The sequence below is a fragment of the Pezoporus wallicus genome, unplaced genomic scaffold, assembly GCF_028554395.1.
Source record: "Pezoporus wallicus isolate ANWC-B61680 ecotype Strahan unplaced genomic scaffold, APGP_CSIRO_Pwel_v1 contig_7722, whole genome shotgun sequence".
Lineage (NCBI taxonomy): Eukaryota > Metazoa > Chordata > Aves > Psittaciformes > Psittacidae > Pezoporus > Pezoporus wallicus.
In genome coordinates, this window is record NW_026635420.1 from 345,834 (window position 1) to 370,062 (window position 24,229).

The 24,229-nt window shown below is 37.4% G+C and overlaps 1 protein-coding gene across 1 annotated transcript in view; it reads left to right on the top strand.

Annotated features, from left to right (window-relative positions):
• The first annotated feature begins 16,303 nt into the window (after window positions 1–16,303).
• Window positions 16,304–24,229, top strand: part of DCN (decorin) — a 41,855-nt gene continuing 33,929 nt past the window's right edge. The window contains exons 1-2 of the mRNA XM_057423624.1: window positions 16,304–16,521; window positions 20,609–20,841. Of these exons, the coding sequence (XP_057279607.1) occupies window positions 20,637–20,841 (205 nt within the window). The 5' untranslated portion in view covers window positions 16,304–16,521; window positions 20,609–20,636. The remainder of the gene's footprint in view (window positions 16,522–20,608; window positions 20,842–24,229) is intronic.

Here is a 24,229-nt window from a genome sequence, read left to right on the forward strand (position 1 = left end):
CACTCAAGAAGCAAACTTCAAGAGTTTTGTCTAGCAGGTTTGTTTATTAATGAGCAAACCAGTACCAAGTTAAAAATTCAGACACTAGATTGTGGTTTACATTTCAGTTCTTTTATATTAGAAGAAAATTATTCCCTGCTAACAATTTCAGTTCCATATTATATCTACACTTCTTGGATGTATCTACAAGGCATATCAAGTAGTATGAACATGCGTGATAACGGATAAGAAACACTTTTAGTCAAAGAATCAAAAGCTTTACAACCTCAAACTTTCTATTGTTTCAGCTTTTCAGATGGCAGAAATACATTTTCTGGCATATGAACCTATTCAACTTGATATTTAGAAATACTCCTGGTACATTAAAAAGCTATTTACTGTGAGGGTGGTGAGGCACACTGGAACAAGTTGCCCAAAGAAGTGGTAAATACTTCATTCCTCGCAGTGTTCAAGGCCAGGCTGAACAAAGCCTTGGGCAACATGGTGTAGTGTGAGATGTCACTGGCAGGTGGGTAGGAACTAGGTGATCTTAAAGTCCTTTCCAACCCTAACTGTTCTATGATTCTATGATTATTAGCAAAGAGAAATGCTGCCAAGAAGCCTGTGCATTCTATAGGGCTACAATGAATACTAATTCATTAGCAGTGCCTGGTACTCAGCCTACTCTGATACTCAGCATATGTAGTAATAAAGCTCAGCAAGCAACTAACACACAGTTGTATATTACATGCCATCTCCTAAATATTCCCTATATGAAGAATGTCAGATCAATCTCATGCCAGGGAAAGAGAAAGCATTATATATTGGAGCTGGGAGATGCTAAATGGTTTCTTACCATTAGTGGAGAAAAATGAAGGCTGGAGAAAGTCCGTATTAATGAAATTAGTCCTTCTACACTTGTTCTGCAGAAGTAAAATACAAGGTTTTATTAAAGTGCATGTGAGCCAACAATTTTTTTTTTCATTATGTGAAATATCTGGTTACTCTTCCCAAAATGTTTTATTTATACATGATTTCACAGTAGCTTGAATTTTCTAATGCCATTTCTAAAATACATGCTTGTATCCAGATACATGGTCTCATTTTAAAAGTGCTGAATCCCCACATCTCCCACTGAGCAAACACAACTGAGATGATGCACAAAATTGACCTATTTATTTATGGTTATATCCAGTGTCCACTGAAATTAAGGAAAAAATAATTCCCTTGTGTGCAGGAAGAAGTAAATTTCTAAGTCGTTTAACTTTAAACATCCACTCGAAAGTTTGTCAAAAGAATCCTTAAAATGCAAAAATCAGAATTTAGTTAAAAAGTTGCACAGGAAAATGTTTGGTTCTGATAACTGATACTTATTTTGGAAAATGTGTTTCTAAGTCATTTTTATCATAATGGTTGTTGGTAAAGAACAGTTGCAAACCCCTCCTATAAATTCTAATATTTCTTTTTGAGAATATCATACAAAATTTTCCTTCCAAACTATTTCTGAGGGAAAAAAAAGTAAAAAATTCAGTGCATAAGGGAAACTAGGTATAACTTGGGAGTGATGAAAATACCCTTGAGTAATTGCACTATAATACCATTCAAACTATTTTCATATCTCAGCCTATTAATGCAGGCAGTTTTCTCACGGCCTCTCAGAAATTCTGTTTATACTGCATCTGTCTGAACAATATGTGACTGAGAATGTTATTTATTTTACTTTTACATCATACTGGGAAGCGTTCATTGCCCTCTTTTAAAGAAGCATTTAGAACTTCCTGTTTCTTGTGAAAGAACTAAGTTTTCTTTTAAATTATGTGCAAAGCTGAATGAATTTGGAGGAAAAAAACCCTCACCTTTTGAATAACTTGCTCCAAAGAGCAGCATTATTTGTTAAACAAAGCAAATAAAACTTAAAAAAAAAAAATAACTATTTGAACAACAAACCTTATGAAAACTATGCAGTACATATCTAATAAGCAGATCTGCCTGCTAATTTATGAATGCCCATGAGCCTTGTGCTTCCCTCTGTGTCCATCCTAAATAAGCTACATAAGCCTTTAGATATGCCTGTGACAGCCTTTACTCTTCTGCACTCATCACACTCTGCATAACCCTAGAACTACACCAGAGCAGCCTAGCTGAAATATTCAGGTAAAGCCCTGTCTGGCAGTGGTCAGTGAGCAGCCAGATAGCTTTCTGTGTCTTCTGTGTGACTTACAAGCTTGAAAGAAATCTAGTTCTTAATGATGCAATCCCAGTGTTCAATCCACTCTATCTGTAATGTAGAATTTTTTAAAAAGCCTACTTTTTAAATTAAGAAACTTTGAACATAGATTTTGCTTTGTAACAATGCAGGTTCTTTTTTCTAGATGTGACTGAAGAAATTTCTCAGTGTAAGAGAAAGTAGAAAGAAGTATTACCCTGTGGCAGTGTTCAAGCATACCTGTTTCTTCAATCTCTTTGGTGAATAATGGGAAAAGATGTAAGAAAAAGATATGTCCTATGGGAAGAAAACTTGAAGTGATTCAGTCTGGTGAGCAATAGGCGTAGCTTGAATTTTAAGCTTTCTACACCTAGCATTCTCCCTCCCCCTTTTTCTGTGTTGTTTTTTTATTTTCCCCTTTAATTCATTTAATATTTTTATTATTCACGTTCTATCATGATAAAATGATAAAATGATAAAAAGATATGATCATATTTTTAAATATAAAATAAATAAATTTATTTTTAATATATGTTATGTATATGTTATACATATGTTATATATATGTTATTTATTTATAATATATGTTATAAATACATATATTATAAATATATATAAATATAAAATATATATAAATATATAATGTTATAAATAAATAAAAATATATAAATGATAAAAATTATATGATCATATTTTTTTTTCACAAAAGATGCTCATTCCCAGATACTATTCATTATTTATAACACTATGTGCTAGAGTGTAAACTTTTCAGATATTCAAGGGATACACATTTTTGCACACATCAGTGTCTTACATTTAGTGTCATTTAATACAAAAATAAAGGACTATGCCATTTCCATATACATCCTCCAAAAATGGCTTTCACAAGAAAATATCTGTATTGCAAACAGTCTCTTCAGTGCCAGAAAAAACTCTGCTCTGTCTATACAACTCTACAGTTCTGCTGAGCTGGAGTTTTAAAGTTGCCTGCTTGTTCTTTCTTGTGTACAAGTCACATCACTGTGTGTTCCAGTGTCAATACGGTTTCCTCAGTAACTTATTTAACGCTTATTTAAGCATTCAACATTGTCCCACATGACATTCTTGTCTCTAAATTGGAGAGACATCAATTTGATAGGTTGGCCACTCAGTGGATAAAGAACTGGCTGGATGGCCACGCGCAAAAGAGCTGTGGTCAATGGCTCAATGTCTGGCTGGAGACCAGTAATGAGTAGTGTCCCTCGGGGATCGGTGTTGGGACCATTCTTGTTCAACATCTTTGTTGCTGATATGGACAGTGGGATTGAGTGCACCCTCAGCAAGTTTGCCGATGACACCAAGCTGTGTGCTTCGGTTGATACGCTGGAGGGAAGGAATGCCATCCAGAGGGACCTTGACAAGCTTGTGAGGTGGGCTGATGCCAACCTCATGAAGTTTAACCATGCCAAGTGCAAGGTCCTACACCTGGGTCGGAGCAATCCCAGGCACAGATACAGTTTGAGCGGAGAAGAGATTCAGAGCAGCCCTGCGGAGAAGGTCTTGGGGATGCTGGTTGATGAGAAAATGAACATGGGCCAGCTTCAGTGTGTGCTTGCAGCCCAGAAAGCCAACCTTATCCTGTGCTGCATCAAAAGGAGCGTGAGCAGCAGGTCGAAGGAGGTGATCCTGCCCCTCTACTCTGCTCCTGTGAGACCTCACCTGGAGTATTGTGTGCAGTTCTGGTGTCCTCAACATAAAAAGGGCATGGAACTGTTGGAACAAGTCCAGAGGAGGGCCACGAGGATGATCAGGGGACTGGAGCACCTCCCGTATGAAGAGAGGCTGAGAAAGTTGGGGCTGTTCAGCCTGGAGAAGAGAAGGCTGCGTGGAGACCTCATAGCAGCCTTCCAGTATCTGAAGGGGGCCTGCAGGGATGCTGGGGAGGGACTCTTCATTAGGGACTGTAGTGACAGGACAAGGGGTAATGGGTTAAATCTTAAACAGGGGAAGTTTAGGTTGGATATAAGGGGGAAGTTTTTTACTGTGAGGATGGTGAGGCACTGGAATGGGTTGCCCAGGGAAGTTGTGAATGCTCCATCCCTGGAGGTGTTCAAGGCCAGGTTGGACAGATCCTTGGGTGAGATGGTTTAGTGTGAGGTGTCCCTGCCCATGGCAAGAGGGTTGGAACTTGATGATCCTAAGGTCCTTTCCAACCCTAACTATTCTATGATGCTATGATTTCTGAGTTCATGTAACCCACTTTAGTTCATGTGAAAGAGGTTAGTATAAAATTTGCATCTACAGTTTTTATTGTACCACAGAAAAGGAAAACCCAGGCTCAATGGCGTTGCACATCTCCATAACTTCTTACTTCAGACATTTTAAAAGATATGATTTTTTTTTTTCTACCAAATTAACAAACCAAAGTTTCTCTGAAATAATATATACTTCCTGTGAAATATTTGCCAGTGATCTCTGCAAGCGTAAAAATACCCTCAATCAGTGGATTTTAAATGACTGTCGTAAACCCTGATATAGTAGATGTAACATAGGCTTATATTAAATAGGCAATATTTACAGCAGACAAACTGAAAAAATCCAAATCTGCAATCCCTCAAGGGAAACAATAAACAAAAAGAACAGCTTCTCTAAAAGCAAAGGTGATACTTGGAAAAAAGAAGGAAGAGTTAACACATCATCTTCTGGTTAAAACAGTATAAAAAGTTACCATCTTGAGTACCTGGCTTTTTTGTAGACTTCAGAATAGGCTGAATCAACAAACACTATTTCAGTCACTAAAAGGCTAATTTCTAAATACTTCCTCAGGGAATATCAGTGCCAAAGCCCTGGAAACTGTTGTAAAACTATGGATAGTAACATTTTATTCCCAATATTTTTGTCTATCTTGGTGTACTGATTGTGTGGGCACATCAATTAATGCAAGCAGAACCCAGCAAAAGTTGCCAAACTCCATTGTGTCTTGGAGGCAGAGTAAGAGATCAGCAACAAAAATACATGTATAACCCACACTTCATTTCTGAGCACTGTTCTACATTTAACAGCAAATGAATGAAACTGTACATCTACTTCAAATTTCTGGAGCAAGAGATCTTCTGAGACTGTGCAAAAAAAGGTCTTGATTTGTGAATCGTTATGTTGAATTCTGATGCAGGAGAATTATCCACTGGATGTACATCTTGTTTTGTTACTGTAAGCCAGGTAAGACTGTGAGGGAAGGCCAGGCATTCAAATAATTCACCTCACAATTCATTAAAATGTGATTATAAGGCCACAAAGATGTAGAAATCCTTAGCAAGCTCCAGGATACTCTTCATGGACAGTCAATGTCATCATTTTTCCATAAAAAGGGAAAACAAAAAAAAAGCTACAAGATATGATAAAGTCATCTCAGATAATTTGCAGTTTTCATGTAGTAGGTGGTATGGTGCCTTTGTGTTGGATATAAAGGTGGGTGTTTTCTCTTTTTCATATATTTTGGAGACATGTAAGAGAACATAACTCAGTGACAGAAGTTCTTTCAAAAAAAAGGCTGTTCCCTTTTTGAAAACTAAAACCAGGGTTTCCTTTCCATTTGTTAAGGCTGAAAATAAGAAAAACTTTAATTTCAAGGAAAAGGTGATCAGACCAGGAGTAAATAATTTTGAAAATTCTTTACTGTCAATAAATATCTCCATAAACTCACAAAAATTTCTAGTGTAGCAGACAAGACATAAGAGGATGATTGCTCCACTCTTCTAGGCTCTGGTGAAACTCATATAAAGTGTTAGGTAGCCCATTTTAAGATTAAATTAAGAGAATCTGAGAGAGGATATATGAATCATCAGAGGATTGGGAAAAAAATGAAGCAAGAGGAATGGTTAGAGGATCAACTGTTGCTTAGAGAAGTCTTAGGAAGAAAATGATGACACTTCAAGTATGGAAAAGGTTGCTATGAAGAAGACTGTGATGAGTTGTCCCACAAGAAGGGGAACAAAGAGCAGTTGCCTTAATTTACAGCAGAAACTCATGTTGTATATTGGGAAAGATTTAATAACTGTTAGTAGAGCTGAATAATAGGGTCCAGTGCTGGGAAGTGGGGCTCTCCTGGATCTGCCTGGGCGCAGAGAAAAGAAACAGGCACAGGGGGAGAAGCAGCATCTTTCAGAAGTATTTTACTTGGTGCCACCACACAGCAGGAAGATGGACTAAATACTCATCTTTGTTGTTGCTCCTACATTGCTATTATTAGTGTGATTTTCACGCACTTTGTCACAAGCTTGCAGTGAAATACCACTATGAAGAAAATGTGTGCTGGAGCTTCTGTGTCATGGACACAGAAGCAGTTCATATACTATATGTAGTTCATATACTATAAAGTGCTGCTGGGTTATCAGCTCAAAAATACATCAGTGTCAAAAGAGTGTCACACTTGTGTCTAGTTTTTACAGACCTGCAACCAATGATACTTGTGTGTCTTAAGGTAGAATATATTTTTTCTCTGGAAATTAATGGAACCACTCTATTATGCTTGGCAATGCTGTAAACACTGTGTTATATTTACTATGTAATATATATCTAGTTAATGACTAATGTACATTTAAATAGAAGAGATGTGGGACTGCAGCTTATAGTTACTCTTATTGAAAAATCTTATTGAGTTAAATAGGAATAAAATACATGTGTTTTCATAGAAATTACTCAAAACCCAAGAGAACCAAATAATGATTGAGATTCTTTCAACAGAATTTTTACATGGAACAGGATGTAGAACAGAACTCTATAGTAAGAACATAATTTTCCATTAATTTTCCATTTGATTGTCTTGGCTGTTTTAAAAATACTATACAAATGCAATTTTGGTTTTGTTAAATACTTTTGGACTTTTTCATGCACACAATACACACACTCAATTTTTCTGTCTAATAATTTTGTGTCTTTTTCTCTTCAAAGAGCTGGCTGAATATAAAGCCAAGCAAGAAGATATTCTGATAAAATAATTTGATGCTTAAGCTTCTAAATAAAAATGCCTGTGGCTATAATGTCATTTCTCATGGTCATAGAGAATATCCTTCTGTCCAGTTACTGCCTCTATTGAGTATACTGTTCTCCAAAAATCAAAGAGACTAGAAGAATAAAGAAGCGGATGCAGAGTTTTCTGTGCCTTTACATACTTATGATTTGATAGGTCTTGGACTATCTCTTGGACATCAGAAAAGCTAACATAGAAATCCATAATTCAATAAGCAGTAGATCTAAACTGAAATCAAACTTTTACACTAAGATAAACCTGGGAAGTCTGGGCAAAGGGTACACTGTGGGTCAGTGACTGGTAAAAGTGTTGCCTATGGCAGATCTTTCACTTCTGTTCACAAGCTTTATACAAAAAAAAAATTAAACTAGGGAAAAAAAGAGGACAAAGTCTAGAAACATCATATTCAATTAAGTTATATTTTGTACTAATTTGCTATATAATTGCCAGCTGCCCTGACTCAAGAATTTATAGTCATAGTAATCATAGACTCAGCACAATATTTTTATAGTCCCACTTAGCACCCAGTACAAGGCTTATCTCTGCTCAAACAGCAATTCAAAATATTCAAAAACAATTCAAAATGGCAAATCCCTTTTTAACTGGACAAGATGAAAAGATATACTTGAACATTTGTTTTGGTGAAAAATGGCAAAATTCACATTTTATTTTCAGAACAGGCAGAGCAGCTCTCAGACTGTTAAGGAAGCTAAGATCAAGCCACAGTAAATACTGTACAAACTTTCCTTATAAAGTAGCAATTTGAATCTGTGTTTCCTTGATGAAAGATATCTGATATATTTTTTTAAAGCTTCAGACTTGAAATATAAGGATGTGAATTTTCATCTTCTACAGCCACTGATCTTTTATTATAAACAGAACTTCATATTATGCTTTCATTTTTAAAAAATCCTGAGGTATAACCTTATAAAAGAAGCCATAAAAAAAAAAATAATGATCTCAGGCAGGCTGAACTTTCTTTCAAGATTCAAAGAATATTTTTAAAATCTACAAAACCATTTTGCTGTCTCCAGCATATTTGGCAGTTACATTTCATACATTTTCTATTTTTTTAGTGACACCAATTTTATTCTCTTTTAATCTGCAACATACTGTAATAAATCATTAATTCACTATTTGAATAACAAATTATGCAAGGAAGCTTCTCACTTTGGAAAAAACCACCAAATTATCTCAATGAACACAAAATCTGAGAGGTCTTGGGAAGACTTGCAGGAAGGAGGGGGAATTTCAGTAGATGGTGGGAGCTGCATTACTCTGTACCAAATTCATATTAAATGGCTGTCCTATAATATTTGTGGAGAGGAATTGAAACATACTGAGAAATGAGGCAATGAAGTAAAGTGGTGGCAAGGGATGAAATAGAGATCTAACCCCAGAGCAACACATCTTGTTGTCATAGCTGAATAGTTGAGCTCATCAGACAGTTCAGGCTGTTGAGCCTCTCTGCCTGGCAATGCCATCTCCTTCATGGCATGGTACTGCTTATAGTGAAAGGTATAAGAGATCCCAGTGACTTCAGGTGACTTCAAGTTCAGTACTTCAAGCCATGGGAAAAAAAATAAAAATGTATTAAGGTTTTCTGAATGCTAAGTAACCTTATCTTGCCCCTGAAAACCTGCTGTAATCCATAATCCAGAGGTTTATTCTGTTGGAGCAGAGGGAATTCAACATCTTTGGGACACAGAAGGAGAAGTGAAGCTGCAAAATGGACTCTAAACCATATAGATTTCTCTCCTGGATGTGTACTTGACAAATAGATTATGATTATTAGATAGGTACTTCAAACTAAATAGTAGGTGTCCTTTAGGCTAAAATACAGACTAAATTAAAGCCAAAGTTTGAGAGGTGAAAAAAAAAAAAAATTAAAACCACCAAAAAAATAAAAAAAAGGAGGCTTTTGTGAGGCCTGAAATATTGCCCAAAGTCCTCTAACTTATTAGAATTTTCTTGGATGCATTTTTAAAACCTGTTTTTCTCCTTTCTATTTTCCAATTTGAAAAAGAATTTGTTATTTTTGTGACTTAGTTCTACTGCTTCTTTTGCCAAATGTTTCCCATTTTGACATAAAAATGGCATTGCTGGCTGTGAATGGGTTGCATACAGTGAACTCCTCCTTGGAGAGCTGAATTTTCTAATTTTGACTGAAAGATAGGTAATTCTTCTTGCAGAACTGATTCAAACAGTTTGGAGGAGACACAGGGTACAGGAACACTATTGAAGGCCTTTAACAACATGACAAATGCCTGTTTCAACCTGTCCAAGTCTCAAGATCCAATTCACAGTGGTTTGGTTTTATAAATGAAGAATGACCTTTGAATAGGTCTTTGCTTGCAAACATATGTGCGGCATTTTCAGAGACAAGCTTTTCATCTTGTTAAAAAGAGCTGATAGTTTCATTTTGAAAAGTCTTATTTAATTGTTACATGTAAGGCAAAACAACTCCATCCTTACATTTAGTTGATAGAGTCAAACTAGTTCAATGTACTGAGATTTTCAGAAGATATTGGTTGGTGTGGGTGCCTGGCTGTTTTCTATGTCTATCCTCCAGTACGTTATGCGATACCCGGTTTTCAAACACTGCTCTTCAAAAGTCAGATCCATTAGAGATTTTTGAAAAACTGTCAGCCACTTTCCCAGACCTTGACTTAGATCTCAAAGGGTTTGAGTTCCTGGTATATTATGGTAGATGATGATGAGTCAAGAAATTCAGTGCCTACATTTTGAAATGGCATAAATCACAGGATGTTGCAATTTCAATAGGATTTTATGATTTATGTGTCTGGGGGTGTGTGCCAGCATGCTTATAAATTCATCTATTGCATACACAGGTCTAAAAAGAAAAACCCAAACAAAAAACAACTAAAATCCCCCAAAATGAGACAAATATATACAAACCAAGAATATTCATTATCACAATTTAACTTTTATTCAATTGAAACACAATGGACATGTATGTTATCCTCTAAATGAAAATGTAGCTGGTCTTTTTGGAACAGAAATTTTCTCCAAGAACATAGTATGGAACAAAGTAACTAAAAAACATGCTGCAAAGAAGGAAATAAAACAATTAATAACGTTGAAAAAGGATAGCCTTCTTTTTTTTTTTCTGATTACCTATAAACATTCTGCTGTACTTTGATGGCTGAAGGAACTCCTGTTACATTAAAAGTTTTTACATGTAGAATTAAACTTTGTTTTATTTAGGAAACCTCATTATGTTTTATCCAGGTTAACTATAGAAAATTACCGTTGAAGAGCATCAGTGAAATTATTTGGTCAGCAGAAGAATAAACGTAGAACGTGCTTTAAATAGTAGTCAAAAGAAGGCACATATCTGATTAATGCCAAGTTAATGTTTCTTCAAACGCAATGGATATTTTGTACACTGCTTCCTGAACAATACTATAACATGGAAGTATGTGATGGCTGATGACCCCAATTCCAAGTGACCTTGGAAGAAATCTGATTCTATATTGATAGAAAAGGATGTTTCAAATATTCAAGATTTTTTTTTTTTATTATGAGCTATGTTTTGAAAAGATTTATGTTCTACTTTTCCATGTCTTCAAATCAGGCAAAATTTGAGTACAGTGTAATGTGTTCTCATGATCACTTCTCCATCCTAAATGCTAGATATCATCTATGCTAATTGGATTCTGCTCCCACATCATTATTTTTATTATGTTTTTAAATTGACTCAAATGTACATCTTTTTCATTTGAACCCCACAGGACACACCCTGTTTAGACAGGGCTGGTTCTCATGTAACTCATCACCAATTCACCTTAAGATTCTCAGTAGTTCTCTATAGTAAGGTCACATAATACAAACAAAACCAGTAAGTTTTGTAATGTCATTGCATCTTCAAAGTCACCATTTCATATGTTTAGCTGAAGTTAGAAATTATGTATTTCCTCAGCAAATTGCCAATGTATAAAAGCAAGCATTTTAATGCACACACAGACACAAATGCTGCTGTAAAGGTCCTTTTTTTCTATTCTGCTCCTTTTTTTTCAGGACTTTCCTCAGTAACGCAGTTATTAGCTTCCCTGAAAAAGTCTACTGCCTGTGACGACTACACTGAAAATCAAGGATGACCTGTCCATTCACATGTTTTTCATAATCTGGGAATAGGCTGTTCAGAGCTGCACAGGATGTGTCTCAGTTTGCATGCTGGTTCATAACCCCTGACTAACTGATGACATGCAAGAAGTACAGTTCCAACATCTGCATGAATTACTGTCATCCTTTTCTAGGGCATTGTGTAATCCAGCTAGGATGACGAGGTTTGTCCAGAGCATGATCTAAGGGCTATTGAAATGAGAATCAAGGTTTGGATTTTTCATCTGAACCTTGAAATGGTTGGACTGCAACTCAAGATACTGCAAAATATGAAGAAAGGCCAAAATCAGATGAAACAGCTGCTCACTTGAAATTTCACCTCCTCTTACGTAAACTAATCCTTTCTTCTCTCCAGTCATCACTGCCTTTTTCATGGCCCACATTCCCAGTGACACACTTTCTTGGGAAGGTGGCTTCTATGAGGGAGTTTTAGCCTCCTGGTACCTTTTCTGAGGGGCATCTGTCAGCAGACTCTTTCCTTCATGTATGAGATTTTCTGGAGAGCAGGAGACTGTTGACACTTGCACAGAAGCCAAGCAAGAAACAAAATGTAATGCTGTCTATCACTGTAATGCAGCAAGTGGAGCACCTGACTATACCTGAGAGGTATATCAGTGTGTGCAACAACAAATGTTTTTACATATGTTTTCTTTATAGTAAATTAAAGGCGAAGAGGTAAAGTCAAAGTGAGGTTCGGGTGTCTTTGGTCCACAATCACTTTCGTCTCACCCATCTAGGGTGTCTGGAGCTGGGAAGATTCAGGCAAAGCCTAGTTTTACCCATTTGCTGCTTTTCTTGAGGGAGAGAGGCAACAGTGATCTCTAAATGTATGTTTATTCTACAAAAGCATGAGGAATAATTAGGACAGGCTTCCTGCTCAAGGGTGGAAGGTAAGTTCAGAGCATTTGAAATCATCATGAGTAGTAAGACTACATTGATATGTGGCTAGCTTCTGCAGCTGCTGGATACACCTGCACAAGAAAATTTGATTCAGGAGAGAATAGAAATGCCAGCAGAAAGGAAAGCTTGTGTTGAGTCCATTAACAGATTGGACTTTCCAAAGAAAAGAGACCAAAGTAAAAGATGTAATCACACACTGGATACTTCAGCTGAAGATAAATTGAATTTGTTTCCTACGGTGACCTTGTAGATCCCACAGATTCCCTTCAGAAGGAGCAGGGAGATGACCATGAGGGGTACACAGTACATTATCTGGCAGAGTGGGAAAGGGAGAGGAGGGAAGACAGACAGTGAGGGAAGAGACTATACCTTCAAACAGAAGGCTCTCTTTTGAAGTTTTGTTGCATTTAGTTCAAACAGTTATACAAGAAGCGCTTTCACAGAAAAATAATGCTACTGGTAGCACACATCCAAAATCTGTAAAATCAATCTTTTTGCTCTGTAGAGATGTCAAGAAGTTCAGAACTACCATTTGTGAAGTTACAGAATGCTGAAGAAAACTTTGGTACTGAGAACATCCAGAAATTATATTTCAGCCTCTTTTGCTACTTTGTCAGCCTGTGCCTAGGTCAATATTTACCTGGATCAATGTTTGCTAAATTTGGGTCAGTATTTACTTGCATTTTTAGTAGAGGAACTCCATTGCTATGGTAAGAACACTTTACTACAGGTGATTGGAAGAAATTACTGTGCCTAGTGTAGAAAGGAGAGGAGAAACAGGCAGTGGTATATTAGAGAACATGGAGGATGCCATGCTAGTAAAGCCTAGGCATGTGATACAGGGGAGGTGTAGAAGGTCCCTGAGAGACAGCCAAACAAGGAATTTGATTCAATCCTTCCTGATGGAGATTGGCACTTACCTGGCTTGTTCATGAGGACTTTGAGGCAGGTTTGCCTGCCCATCTTTTTTGCCACAACAACACTAATCATTCTTTGATCATCAAAGCTAGGATCTATTAGAAGACAGCCCAAGAAAAAAATGCTTTTTTCTGTAGTGGAAACTTAGAATGAGGAAGACCCTGAGTCTCTGGGCCACCATGTTCCTTCAGGACAGACCCTGTCCTCCTGCTTTGGTTTTCTTCCAGATATATTCTGGATTGCAATAAAGGCTACCTTTTTTTTTTTTTTTTTTTTTTTCCCCAGGCTCCCTAAAAAAAATAAGCCTTTCTCTCCATGCCCAGGGGCAGATTATGTCAACTCCCTGTTCTTCTGAGGAGTCTGCAACCTGTGCTGGCAGCACTGAATGCCTGCCTGGTGCCTCTCTCCCAGCCCAGCCCGACTTTCCAGGAGCAATTCCCCAGGGAATGTTTGCTTCCTACATGGCATCTGTTCATCTCCTTCCTGCAGAGGCTTCCAATGGACCCAGGCAGAGCAGTCAGTGGCAGGCAGGCAGGCTTCCTGTCTTCTCTCCCACCACTGACCTTTGAAAGGTCCACAAAATAAGCTGTGAGTAAATGAAGCAGATGCTATCTATCAAAATTTAATAAAAAGACTGTTATATAAGTAACATTAAAATGCAGTTGCCTGTAACTTTCTGGAAATCAATATTAGGAGCAGCATGTAGCCCTGTAAGTTTCTTAAATTAGAGTAATAAAATTATCTAGAAGCCACAATTGTTCTAATAATGATTATTTTTGTATTGGCTAGCTGTAGTCAAAGTAGGTCAGATTGGGAAGGGGAGCTTATCAATGCTAGGCCCTGACTATAGTCATGGGCCTTAAAATTATATAATGATTTCATATCATTGTTGGGTTGGTTTTTTTTAATAGTTGTTTATCTCCTGAGTAACATAGCAAGGGGCATCAGAAACGGTTCCACATTCCCGTAAAAGCATGGAAATATCGTGTAAGAATTAATAGTGCTCTGCACCAATATTCAGTGTTGTAAGCCCTCTCCCATTCAGTTGTTCAGTCCTCCACATACTCCACTTTGCACTTCAGGAGGGCATGAATGCCTAACATTTTACCTATTATCTATTTACCTATTTAACATATTACCCTTTTACCTATGGCTATTAACCTATTAACCTCAGGTATAGACAGCATGAATGTTCTCATAATTCCTGAAGGTGGTAACATTTTCTCCCTCTGAGCTACTTGGGATGGACTTCATTAAAGAGAAAGTAGGGGAATTCTCCCTCCATGGGCAGCAGTTCCTCCACAGGCAGACTGAGAGTCCCCAGTCCACCCAGCAGGAACTCTGTGCTCCACCTGTTCCCACCTCAATCTTCATGCATTTGTTTGACTTTTCTTAACTCCCAAAACAAAAAAGAAGAGGAGGTGGCTGTCCGTCCTCTCCTGTGCCTCCAAAGAGATGACTTAGCTATTAAATTATATCACCTTTCAACCCCATAACAGACACCAGAACAAATGCATTATAATTTTACTGGGAAAGGATATGAATGGGTTTTGTGAAACAAACTGACAACAAGTTTACCCTGACCTGTTCCTCATCAAAATCTTTCTTTGAAATGTTTTTAAACACCAGATGCAGCTAGTGACCAAGGTTCAAATAACTGACATTACTAAGATGCAGCCAAGATTTCAGCAAGCCTCATGGCGACACTTCTGGACAAAGATAAGGCTTTGTTGTAAGCATGAAAGCTTGGAACATCACTAATCATATGTAGAAAAATGTCACAACAAAAATCGTTAGCAGTCTTGAATCCAGTGAAAAGGCAGAGGGAAGAAGTTAGCTCAAGGACTAGGAGTGAATAAATGATCCTTAACTTTTAGAGTGAACTCTATAAAGAAGCTGTAATGTAAGATATCTGATTATAGCTTTGGGCTACACTGACCAAACCTATGAACTATTCTACCATGTTTTCTTCCACCAAAAGTGGACAATTATGAGTTGTTTTAATGTCTCTTCTTGAAATTAAATGAAGAGAATAGATAAAATTTTCAAGAGTTTATTGTGTTTCTAAGAATTAGGACTTCTTTTAAACATCATTTCACATTTCACATTTCGGCTTTAATTTCAGATTTGCACCTGGTCTTAGCCTGGGGGCAGAAATAAAAGGATACAAGTCAAAACACAGAGACACAAGCCTCCAGTATTTAGATAGGACAACTAACAGCAAAGGGAAGCTACACATGTTCACAATGTGTTTTTAATTGCTAAATAAATAGTAATTATTGTATTTGCTCTCAGTTTGCTAGGATTTAAAAATTTTGCAGGAATAGAGAAATCACATTTTAGGTTCTGTTGATATTTGCATCAAACCAGAAACTGCTAAATTAAAATATAAATCTGAACAACAAGTAGGATACATTTTTCTTTTCATGCTTCAAAAAAATCTTCACTGTCTCTTAAAAAACCCAGAAAACCAAGAAAAAATGCTCAGCCCCAAAACCCAATTAAAGCTAATTTCCCTTCTGCTTTGCTGTCCTGGTAAGAAAGAAGTAAAAAAAAGCAAAGTTTATATAAACCAGTTCTAACCACAAATGCTAGAATCGTTCCACTAATGAAAACACGATTTTCATATATGTATAAAAAATGCAGTAGTTTGAAGAAATGCATCAAAGCTCTATTATTAGCCAAGATAATAGTATATTCCTATGTATTACTTGGTTTGACAATAATATAACATAAGCAAAGGCAGGTTGATATCTGTTTAAATAGTTTTACCTAAAGCTACCCTTTTTTTTTTCTGATATTAATCTCTACTTTGACTAACTCCAAATTTAATTTTATATCATTTCCTTGAATTAGAAATGCTATAAACAACAGGAACAGCCAAATATTTTTCCCAGTAATGAGTCAGAAAAAAAACCAAAGTTAAAACCAAAAAAACTTTACTGAATGTACGTTGTAACGACATAAAATAAGTAAGATGAATTACAGCTAAGAATCTGTCTTATAGTGTACAAGTAGTTTAGGATTCTAAACAGACAAAAAAGAAAACAAGCAAATGAAAAAGAAAAAGGAGGAAAAGAAAGCAAAAGAGCTGATAAAGTTTCTGGCTACAATACAGGAGACATATCATTACCATATGATCTAATGTGGGTGTCAGCCTGGATTGTGTTCATTGAGAGAAACCTTATTTTTTAACTGTGCTATGGAATAGAAGCAGGAGGGTTTTTCCACCAAGTGACAGTCACTGAGCTGAACTTACCCCCTCCTCCTTTCCACACCTGCAAAGCCTTTTGCCTGGGTTGAATATTTAGTTTAATTGCATCTCAGCTTTGAGAGCTCCTGTTGCAAATCCCTGGATTAAAAGGTACGGTTTTTCAGTAATTCTCCTGAACTATGCTGCACTAATAAAACTTCAGGCAAGTCTACGGCAAGAACTAGTTGAATTTTAAGAGAAGCGAGGAAGAAATCCTACTAAATGTTTAGCAGTGTTAAGTTTTGTATCCAGCACTTTTGTTTCTTGGGAACGTGAGAATACATTCTCAAGGACTGTGCAGATTTCCTACTGTTTATTTGACTTTTCTGCTTCTTGTTTTGATTTGTATAAGCACTGCTATAGTCCTTCTTTTTCCTTACTGTAAACTTTTGCAGCAGTATATTCTTTGTTTGAAATCCAGTGTTTAGAATCGGTGATGTAGTGAGTGTAAAAAATGTGTGAGTACTTATATTTCTGTTTTAAATTGCACTACGTGATTTCTTTTTCATTTGTATTTCTTCATTTGTATTCCAAACATTAATGAATATAATTTCGGTTTCAGAGAAAATAATATGTGCTAGTTAGTTAAACGGGCTCAGTGTATGCCTTTGTAATGTTAGAAAGTGCTATGTTACAGTGTACAAACAAGGGACTTACATTTAAAGAAAGTTCCTACAAGTGAAATAGTAGAAAAGAAAATTCCTGGAGCTGAAACTCCTGTTAACAGAGTTTTAATCTCTTTAAAACTTCCAACTCCTCTGTGTGCACATTTAGACTTTATTACACAAAATGGGTAAAACATGCAGTGTAGGGTTTTGTTGGTTTTGGATTTTTTTGAAACTGCATATATAGTTTGTCTTTTGTAGCATTTTAAGAGATGTGTGACAATAGGTGAACTAATATTTAAAACTTAATACAAAGGTAAACTGACAAGAAGACCACCAATACAGGGGTGACGTGAACTGATGAAGCATATTTCCAGTGGTATTTTAAACTGAAATGTGGCCAAGTCTATGGTATAGTTTCCTCTGTTTGTGGAAAAGTCTTCCTCATTGTAAACACATAATTAAAGCAAATTTAAACAGTTATGTCCTGCAGACATAAATATTGTGTCACAGACATTTAAGGATTCAGATTCCACTCCCCACCCCCCTACCCCATTTCTTTTTCTGAGCAAAATGTAAACATTTCTTACTAGTATAGTTTTGTATATGTCTTTTTCTCTGTTTATGTTCATTTACACATGCAGACAATAGGAACAGATACATGTGCCTGCTGTACAAATATCAATATGAATAAAGATATGCAGACACATATCTATTCCTATTTCCTGATTAATAGTTTGTGTCTGTTATTTTCTCTGCTGTGTCCTTAGATTAGATAGTTGATATCCTTTGTTATCCTTTACACACAGTTCTTACTGATATTATTCTGGTTTTGACAAAACATAGACCAAAGGAAAAGGCCTAAGACAGGGTTTAACTGAGATAAGTAAAGTCATCAATATTAATGTGAATAAGAAGTAAAGTGTAATGACACTTCCAAAGTGCGTTTACATTGTTTTGGGTTTTTTTTCGAGGGGTTGTAATTTAACTCCAGGATAAGATCCTGACTGTGCATTCTTAGGAGGGACAGTGCTTCAGCAGTGACCCTGGGGGAGGAGAAGGGTGGGAATACAAGCAGTTTTAAGTATTTAAAAATATTTTTTAAATGTCCAAATACATAAAAGGGAGCTGGGAAATCTCTTTAAAAAGTCCTGATTGCCAGTGTTAGTGTGTGGCATTCCCAGTGTTTACTGAATATGTAAATGTACATTCTGAAAAATGAGTTGTACTGGGGTAATGTTTTATTGATCATTTTCATAAGGCAGATAATTATGATGAATGGTGATGATTTAGCAAGTTGTCCTCCCTTTTCAAAGTATTAATGTATTGCATTGTTATTTTACAACAATTTGTACATAATAATCATTATTTCAAAAGTCTTGTTTTAGATTAAACCGTGGTAAGATCTCACCACCACGTATTAACACCAGTTTGCTGTGACATCCTTACTTGTCTGCATGTACCCTGTTTGCATCATGGGGGTGTTGCTGGAGAAGGGACACAGCCCCACCGTTGGTGGGGGAGTCAGGGCAGAAGGAAGCACAGGAGGATGGCCCACACAAAGACACAGCCTACATGATCAAGTTTGCAGAGCACTGAGTTGGGCTGAGAGGACATGTTAAAATGCTCTGACCCTCTAGCTGACATTGGGGTCTGTGAAACCCCTCTGTGCATGCAATAGATAATATGTCTGCTCCAGGAATGGAAAATGCTTTCTGGTCCAACTAAGAAACCAACTGTGTCTCTTAAAGAGACAACAGAAGAACAGAAGTGGTGCTCTTCTCCATGGGAATTCACATTGAAGTCTTTGGGACATATAAAGATGCTAGAAATCCATCTTCCTGTTAGGTAGATGACAGGAATATAAGCTATGATTTTAAAGCACTAGCATATTTTATAAGGTAAACTTACCATCCTCTCAAGACTGAGCCCTAGTTCAGAACCCTAGTCTGCAGACCTGCATTGTTGGAATGTGTAGGTAGAAATTCATAAAGGAAACTGAACCCATGCACAATATAGATGTTATCTAATTCCAGGACTGTGTTTTTTATTTTTTTACCTTTTTTTTTTCTACTAAACACTCCTGTTAGAATACCTGGATGTGGTATTCTATAAAGTGAGGCCTCAATATACAGCTCTTATCCAATATCAGCTGCCCATGTAAGTCATCTACCTGGTGGGTTCCATATATCAGTGTAGAGAAGGAAACAGGCCTCCTCCTCTGCCTCTCCCCGATTTTTTATCTTTCCATTAGTCAATATGGAGCTGAGAAGTGCTGTACTGTTAGATAATTTCTTCTAGAGAAAAATCCCAGCTGGCACCGACACGAGCATTTTGGAAGTTATTGACCTAAAGGAGCAAGTGGATGTTTTTGCTTTAATTACAAAGAACCTGCATTCAGAGCTATGCCATCTATTTAAAATAAAAGGTTCCTAATCACATGGCTAGTTTGCCTTTCTGTCATTTAGAAACTTGAAGGCAGGTTTCTTTTTTTTGTGTGTGTGTGGGTTGTTTTCAGACCCATGAAGGTTTGCAAAAGATTACCTTTCTTATATAAAATAAATAGAAAAATGAAATAATTTTCAGAGCATTAGCTGATCTATACTGCCCTGAAACAAAGCCTGCAAAGAGCTGATTTGTATTTTTGTTGTGTTCTTAGCCCACAACAACATAGGTAGCACAATGTACAGTGTGTTGAAATACATTTAAGCCTATGTCCTGAGAACATGTATTTAGGCAGTTTTCCTTGTTAATGTTTATTAATGCAATGCATATTTGTGTAAAATTGCTCCTTAGCATGAAAGTCTGCACTGAATTGCTGTTAGAAAAGTATGCTGAAAATACTAAAAGTATCAATTTAAGTGCTTATACAGTGCAAAGCAGAGGATTTTAAGGGTACATTGTTTATATCATAAAATCCCCTAGGGAAAAATTTGGAAAGAAAACCAAGAATATCCAGCATAACACAACATTGTATTGCATTTTATTGTGCTGTTTAAACTGGGAAAGAAGTATAACTCATTTAAACAACTAAAGATCTTCCCCCCCGCCTCTGTCTCCACCCCATCACAAAGCCATACTCTTTCTCAGTCAGTTTTACTAGACTATAATTTCAAACACACAGCAAGCTGGCACTTAAAAAAAAAAAAATACTTAAGACACAAAATACTGCATTACAGTGAGTTTGGGAACCTCAGGTTTGTCTCCAGGGGACAAAATCATTGCTGTGAAACAAATGCTAATGAAATCAGATAGACTGTTAAGTTGGCAGAAAACAGACACATGGAAAATGTGGCTTATTGTTTTGACTCTTTTGCATAACAAAGTTGACAGCACTGCCTGTTCCTAATAAATATTACTCTAAATATGCAAACAGATGTGTTTACAGTTGTCTTTAAACTGTTCTGTAAAAGCTTATTGACAAGATGTTACCAGTCTCCTATCACATAACTGTCCTATTTTCATTATTCAGTTTTCATTTATTGAAAGGAACAGTTATGCAATTGGTGGATATGCTGCACCTCCTTCAGCAGGAACTGTGCAGCTATGGGAATCTGATACTTTTGTTGTAAATCTCCTGCTTTGATCCCTAGGTTCTGCCCGGAGTTGATGAACTAAGCCATGAAGCTGGCTCTTCTCTTCATCCTACTGCTGCCAATATGTTTGGCCAAGCCATTCCACCAGCAGGGCCTCTTTGACTTTATGCTGGAAGATGAAGGATCTGCTGATATGCCTCCGACAGACGATCCCGTCATATCTGGATTTGGACCAGTGTGCCCCTTCCGCTGCCAGTGCCATCTTCGCGTGGTGCAGTGCTCTGACCTAGGTAAGCCCAAGAGTATCTTCATGGGGTGTATACTTATGTTCTAGCCACGGATTTGCAGCTGAGTCAGTGAGGCTGCTATGCACTGCCACTCTGTTACTGGGTTTTTGTCACAGAAATATGCTATAGCCACTGTTAACTGGAACATACTATATGAAATAAGTCATAAAGCCTGATGAGATGGACATTTGTTGTGACCATGAAAAATGTTTGATATTTTGATGTACATTTTGTGTATGTACATTTAATTTCTTCTTTGAAAGACTAAGATTTCTGATCAGAGAAAATAACTTTTCAAAGTTATTCCTTCAAATGCATATTAAGTAAATTCAGTGAGGTCAGATGTTGGAATGGAAATGTTTTAAAAGGTTCTAAATTGCACGGTCCAAGTTCCAGCACCCTTAATCATACTGTCTAGTACCTCAACATAAAAATCATCCCATTTCCATTGGAATACATGAGCATGGAATAACTAACTCTGAATCATATATGCTGGAAACATCTTTTTGGAGGAAAGAGCTTGGAAACACTCCAAAACAATGAACACATTTTGGAGCTCTTTATTAAATATCTTTCTTAGACATTGCTCAAGCTGAAACCATGAGAATCTTTCTCAAAAACTCCCTTTTCTCCCCCATGTACAAGGGCTTGTCTGCAGTTGGACCAGCAGGATGTGATGCCATGCATGCCATCACTATATTTGACTTTCCTATGCAGAAATCTCAAGTAATGAGGTTGACTTCAGTGAGACTGCTATTGGTTTAAGCCAGTATTATTCAGTCTCAGTCAGTGTGTGCACTGCAGAAAATCAATTAAAATTGGTTTTGCTCAGAAGGCAATTAGGCAATTTATTCAGTGGACAGGTAAATAACTACTCGTATGACTTTATAGGTTATTTTTTTAAAGTCTTCTCTCTGCTGTTTAAGTGTATAAATGGGTGTTTCTATTTCCCTATGTTATAGCACTGGCTTTGATAATTAATATAAATCATGGCACAAATCCACCACTTAGGAGCTGGGTCTCACTGTAGTGGGTGTTGTATAATTACAGAAAGGAGGGGGAAATATTAGTTACATCCCTAGAAACTTCTGTGAATTTATTAAAGCAAGCCACAAAATTACGCAACAGAGAGGTCTGGCAAAGACCCAGTGAACAGTGTAAGCCAAGTTGTACAAATGAGGACGGACTAACCTAGCCATGCATTCATAAAGCTTTCACAGTACTGTCCCTGTTGAGAGATACTTTTCTTTTTTACCGTTTAGGTGCCAGATAGTAGCAAACATGGGCTGAGGACTAGGGAGGATGTGGCCCCACATGTCATAAAGGTCTTAGGTTTTATTGTTGTTACACTGGCTAATGCTGATGGAATTTAAGTTATTTTGGGAACTTGTCCCCCGTCTGCTTCAATTCTGCAGAACGTAAGGAGCTTTCACTTGGTAAAAAAAAAGTAGATATTCATGCAGGAACCCTTTATTGCTTCTACTTGCTCCCATGTTCATTCAGTTCTCTTTCACACACATGTGGGTTTAAGAGGGTTGTGCTACAGTCCACTGCCTACAGCTGCTTCTGGGTTAAGAGTCCTATACGGAGAAGGAGACTCAGAAAGACCACAATTAAGGCCTCAGGTCTGTGTTTCCCAGATAATGTTGAGAGGGGTGATAAGAAAGAGAGATATTTTCAGTGTGGTTTAAACCCACATGCTGCAGATACTGCAATAAAAAGATAGTGCTTTTGAAGTAGCTGGGCTGATAACATCCAGCCTCTGGGCATGAAGGAGAAGAAATCTCCCTGGGCTTAAAATATGCAGCCATGAAAAATACATAATATTTCCCTAGCAGAGCTCAAGGAATTAATAATCATTCACAGTTCCCCAGCCTTCGCATTAAGTTTCAACCATCCTTGTCACATATGGCTATGACAGCTCCTGATGGGTTGTGGACTAAATAAGATGCTCACCAGGGTGCAGGTCCAGTGGCTGCCCTTGTGAGCAGGGACAGGACAGCTGTGTTTGCTGCTCACAGGCAAATCTGCCCTCTGCTCTTTAATCCTTCAGCTTTAAACCTATTTCTGTTAGATTCACACCAAGTCAGATTTACCTACTGACTTGAGGAAAGCTGGGAGCTGACCCCAAGAGCTCAAACATCTGTTGCAAACTATGGACATCCTGCCAGGATGACCTAGCATGCTCCTGGTTTGAGGGATGAAAGGTGCTTGGAAAACAGTGACCAGGAAGGCATTGTCATGGGAGCCATGAAACTAGCAATGACAGTCCCATGTCCCTGCTAACCACTGCTCCTGGACTGTCTTTCACTTCAGCTCTGGGTATTTCTGACCCAACCAAATTAGCTACCTCTCTCCCTGAGAATTATCGAATTTGGTCATCTAGTCCCATGGGCACTAATATAAGAAAAACTGCAGGCAACAGCAAGACTCCTCCCAGGGATAAATTAAGAGCTTACTAAATCAAATCCCACAAAGTAAAGTTGAAACCCTGATTAGGATCCTTTCTCCCACTCACTTTCTGTTGTAGAAGGAGGCTCTTTGCAGCCATGAGTTCCTGGGAGCAGAGGTCATGTCAGAGAAAGGCAGCTAGGGGACCCTAACATGGGCTACTTAAGGGAGAAGTCTCCTTTTCCTCAGCATGATTCTTTCTGTGTTCATGGGACATTTGCTACTTGTAAACTCTGAATTTGTCAGGAAAAAGGCAACTATCTGACCGTTATATGAATAAACCACAGGAGAACTATCACATCCAAGGTTCAGTGATCAGGTTTGCCACCTGTCTCATGAGATTTGGATGGAAATAATAAAAAAATAATAATATCCAAATTCAATGAAAACAAACAAACAAACAAAAAAGCCTAGTGTTCCAATTGTGCTTCTGTCAGCTAAATTTTTGCATTCCTGTGTTTTTAAGCTTAGGTCACATCTTCCTAGGCATATACCACCAAATTAATTCATTTTGCTTCCAAGCCAAGAGCTGAGTTAGCAGGAAAGAGAATACTGTCTTCTCACACCTTAAAGAAGAAGCTGCAGTTACTGACAGATCAAGAGTAGAGCCCCATGTGCCTGCCTTGTAGGAGATGTCTTACCTTTGCACAAGAGGCTCAAGGATCTCCAGGAAGGCCACTGTGGGATCTGTAAAAGCACTGCCATTTCTGAATTCACCTCCTGTTGCTTAAAGGGAGCCACAGGTTCACTTTTCAATCACTCCTAAGAATAAGGCATTAGTATGCTATAGCCAGACTTTCCATAGAAATTGCAAACATCTCTCTTATTAACACACACTACAGATGGGGAGTAGCTGACATAGCCGGTCAGAGGGAGCTTTTCATGTTTTAGGTCATAAATACAGGGAAGTTGTGCACTTAGTTGGCCAGGCAAACATGCC